Source organism: Psammomys obesus, unplaced genomic scaffold (genome assembly GCF_907164565.1).
Source record: "Psammomys obesus unplaced genomic scaffold, mPsaObe1.curated_primary_1811, whole genome shotgun sequence".
Taxonomy (NCBI): domain Eukaryota; kingdom Metazoa; phylum Chordata; class Mammalia; order Rodentia; family Muridae; genus Psammomys; species Psammomys obesus.
This window is the reverse complement of record NW_026596028.1, coordinates 543,198-547,189: the sequence shown is the minus strand read 5'-3', so window position 1 is coordinate 547,189 and position 3,992 is coordinate 543,198. Positions and strand designations below refer to the sequence as shown.

The 3,992-nt window shown below is 68.8% G+C and overlaps 1 protein-coding gene across 1 annotated transcript in view; it reads right to left on the bottom strand.

Moving 5' to 3' along the window:
* Positions 1-910: 910 nt before the first annotated feature.
* Irgc (immunity related GTPase cinema) overlaps positions 911-3,992 on the bottom strand; it is an 8,627-nt gene continuing 5,545 nt past the window's right edge. The window contains exon 2 of the mRNA XM_055620695.1: positions 911-2,419. Coding sequence (XP_055476670.1) covers positions 971-2,419 — 1,449 coding nt within the window. The 3' untranslated portion in view covers positions 911-970. The remainder of the gene's footprint in view (positions 2,420-3,992) is intronic.

Here is a 3,992-nt window from a genome sequence, read left to right as displayed (position 1 = left end):
GCAGATGGCGCCCACTTGGGTAAGCCCAGCTCCCGTGTCCCGCACCCCCGTCTGCCACCCGCCTGGGCGGTCTCCAGAGCCTTCGCGTCGCTGGAAGGGTTCCCGCAGTGTAGCTCCAGGCTGGACCCCAGCCCTTCCTCCCACCCCGCAGCCAGGCTCCGAGGGCCCGTCTCTGCTGCTGAGGCCCCCCGCTCCAGGGAGCCGGCCAGCCGGCCCAGGGCCTCCAGGACCCGCCGGTCACCCGGTCACGGGCAGCCGGTCCTGTCCACGCCCTGCCACCGCTCCGCGTCCGAGCCGCAGCTTCCACGTCCCGCCTCACGGGCTGGCTCTGCGGCTCCGGAGTGTGCGTCCCTCCCAGACACCCGGCCTCGGAGGCTTCTGCGCCCGCGGAAACTTTTAGGGATTTATTTCAAGGTCGGGCTTCTCTGTGTGGCCCGGCCGCCCTGGAACTCGCTCTGCAGACCGGGCTGCAGCTCAGGATCTGGGGCTACAGCGTGCACCAGCGCCCCTCTCTGGGAGGGTCAAACTTGGACCTCTCCCAGCGGGGGTTCGGGCCCTGCCGGAGCCGGGTCCTCGCCGGCGCGCACGACTTCAGCGCTATGGGACGGTCAGAACCAGAGTGCACGCTGTGAGGGTCGCGCGGGGTGAGCTGGGAGAAGGCGCGGGGCGGGGCCCGGCTCCACGCCCAACATCCAGGTCTCTCTCACAGCACACACAGCGCACGCGCCAGCCTCCAGGCATTGGAGACTCCTGTCTCGAAGGGGAGCCCGGGCCGCCCTCCCTCCCTCGGCCCCACGCCCGCCGTGCGCGCTCCGCCCCGTCCGCGCCCTCCCCGCGGGCCCCGCCCGCCGCGCGCTGGCTCGCTCGCGCGCTCGCAGCACCACAGGAGGCGGGTTCGGGCGGTCGTTCTGGCTTTTTGAAGGGCTGGGCGCGGGGGCGAGGTGGAAGCGGGCGGGCGGGGGCCGCGCTCTCATTTGTCGTCCGGCAGGTCGCGCCTCTTCCAGCTGTCCAGGATGTACTTGAGGAGGAGGCCGAGCTTGCGGCGGGTGGACAGCGGCGCCTCCTCGCTGGCGCCGTCGGCCGAGGCCCGCTTCTCCACGCCGCTGTCGCCCGCCGCCTCCAGGCTCACCTCGGCGGGGCTCTCGTCCTCCTCCAGGGCCTTGATGCGCACGCGCTGCGCGTCCTCCGCCATCTCGTTGAGGCAGCCCTGCAGCATGGTGTAGACGGTGCCGAAGCTGATGCCGCCGGCCACCAGCGTGCCGAACACGGGGATGCCGCGCTCGAAGGCGCGCGCCACGCGCATGGCGCCGTCCGACGACCGCGAGTAGAGGCGCAGCACCGTCTCGGGCGACACCTCGCTGGCCAGCGGCGAGCGGATGACCGAGCGCAGGTCGCCCGCCTGCTTGCCCACCTGCTCGGCCAGCTTGGCCAGCGAGTCGTCGTCCAGGCCGAAGCTGCGGTGGTAGCCGCGCAGCGAGCGGATGAGCAGCGCGTCGTCGTAGGCGGCCGCCAGCCCCGGCACGGGCAGCGCCTGGATCACGCCCGACACCAGCGCCGTCTTGAGCACCTGCTCCTGCAGCCTGTCCTTCTTCTTCTGCAGCGCCTCCAGCGAGATGTCGGGCAGCGACAGCAGCCCCGCGTGGCGCCGGTGCGCCGGCAGGTCGTGCTCCCAGGTGGACACGAGCAGCGGGAAGTCGTAGCGCGCGGGCGACAGGTTGGACACCAGGAAGATGCGCGGCTCGTGCACGCCCGCGGCGCGCAGGCGCTCGGCGCAGTGCTCGCGGATCTCCTGCAGCACGGCCGCCTCGCTGAAGCCCGACGGCCGCTGGCTGCGCGTGGCCGCCAGGTCCTCGTCCACCTTGGTGCGCACGAAGTAGAACTTCTTGCCCTGGCGCAGGATCTCGGCCGCCAGGCGGCTCTCCACGGCGCCGCAGCGGCGCGGCGCCACCAGCAGGAAGAAGTCGTAGCGGCCGAAGTCCACCTCCTTCAGGTACTTGTCGGCCGAGCAGCCCGGCGAGCCGGCGCCCGGCAGGTCCCACAGCGTCACGTCGGGGAACTGCGGGTGCGGGTAGGGCGACGGCTGCATGGTGGTCTCCACCACGCCCGTGAGCGCCGCGCCGGGGTCCTCGGCCCCCAGGCCGCGCAGCGCGTTGATGAGCGACGACTTGCCGGCGCCCGACTCGCCCGTGACGCCCACCTCCAGCCGGGTGCTCTCCGTGGTGGCCAGCAGCTCCCGCAGGCGCGACGCGGCCTGCGGGATGTCGCCCGACTCGAAGGCCGAGCGCAGCGCCTCCAGCTCCTCCTTGGCCATGAGGATGGTGGTCTCCTCCTCGGGCACCGCGGGCAACTTGGATGTCGCCATGGCGCGGGGCTGGGCGGGAAGGCGGGGACAGTCACAGGGGGCGTGACTCCTCGGCGTCTGCGGGGGTGGGGGGGGGAGAGAAGAACGGGCGCGCTGGGCCGGGGGTGGGGGGGTGGGTGGGGTACGGGCCGAGGCCTCCCCCTCCTCTCCCTCCTCCTCTCTCCCTCCTCTCCCTCCTCCTCCCCTCCCTCCTCTCCCTCCTCCTCCCCTCCCTCCTCTCCCTCCTCTCCTCCTCTCCTCTCCTCTCCCTCCTCCTCTCTCCCTCCTCCTCCTCCTCCTCTCCCTCCTCTCTCCCTCCTCCTCCCTTCCCTCCCTCCTCTCCCTCCCCTCCCCTCCCTCCTCTCCCTCCTCTCCTCTCCCTCCTCCTCTCCCTCCCTCCTCTCCCTCCTCTCCTCTCCCTCCTCCTCTCCCTCCTCCTCCTCTCCCTCTTCCTCCCCCTCCTCCTCTCCTCCCTCTTCCCCTCCTCCTCCCCCTCTCCTCCTATCCCTTCTCCCTTCCCTTCTTTCCTCCCTCCTCCTCTTCCCCTCTTCCTCTCTCCCTCCTCCTCTTTCTCCTCCTCTCCCTCCTCCTCCTCCTCTCCCTCCTCTCTCCCTCCTCCTCTCCTTCCTCCTCCCCTCCCTCCTCTCCCTCCTTCTCTCCCTCCTCCTCTCCCTCCTCCTCCTCTCCTTCCTCCTCTCCCTCCTCCTCTCCTTCCTCCTCTCCCTCCTCCTCTCCCTCCTCCTCCTCTCCCTCCTCCCCTCTCCCTCCTCTTCCTCTCCCTTTCCCTCTTCTCCCTCCTCCTCCGAGAGGCCTCCTCTGTCTCCCCCTCCTCTCCCTCCTCCTCTCCTCCTCCCCCTCTCCTTTCCCTCCTCCTCTCTCTCCTCCTCTTCTCCTCCCCCTCTCCTCCTCTCCCTCCTCCCCCCAGGCTTCCCCTTCTCTCCCTCCTCCTCCTCTCCCTCCTCCTCTCCTTCCCCTCCTCTCCTCCCCCTCTTCTCCTCTTCTCCCTCCTCCTCCCTAGAATGATGCCCAGCTGCACTTTTGGTCCCCAATGCTGGGTTCCTAGGGCTGACAGAACTAACAGGAGCTCTGGCCTAGGCTGGCCTTGAACTCGTACACCTCGCACACTGAGTCCAGGGCTAGCCATGCCTTCACAGCCACACTCTGTCTCACAAACCGCAACAAGAAGGCAGGCGTTCCTAGCACTCGGGAACTGGAGGCAGGAGGGTCGCTGGAAGGGCGCCCTTAGCTACACAGGGAGAGGTCAGGGCTAGCCTGGGCTACATGCAAGCCTGCATCAAAACATGAACCCAGACACAGTTAGGGTGAGAGTGTCAAAGGCCCGGGTTCGTGTGCCACCTGGGCCACTGACTTGCCTTGTGACCATCCTACTGAAGATGCTGTGTGTGAGCAGTGTGAGTGTGTGCTTGTGTGTGTGTGTGTGTGTGTGTATGTGTGTGCGCGCGCACATGCATGTGTGGGAACCGAGGAAGGGAACAGCGTTGTGAGGCTGTGTGCCCTGAGCCCAGAGTGAAGGCTGATGGTCCCCTAAGACAGAAACCTGATGGTTCCTTACGATATCTGGGTTGCCCAGGGCCTCACACTGCGGCCCAGGCTGTCTCAGAGCTCACTGTGTGGCCCAGGCTGTCTCAGA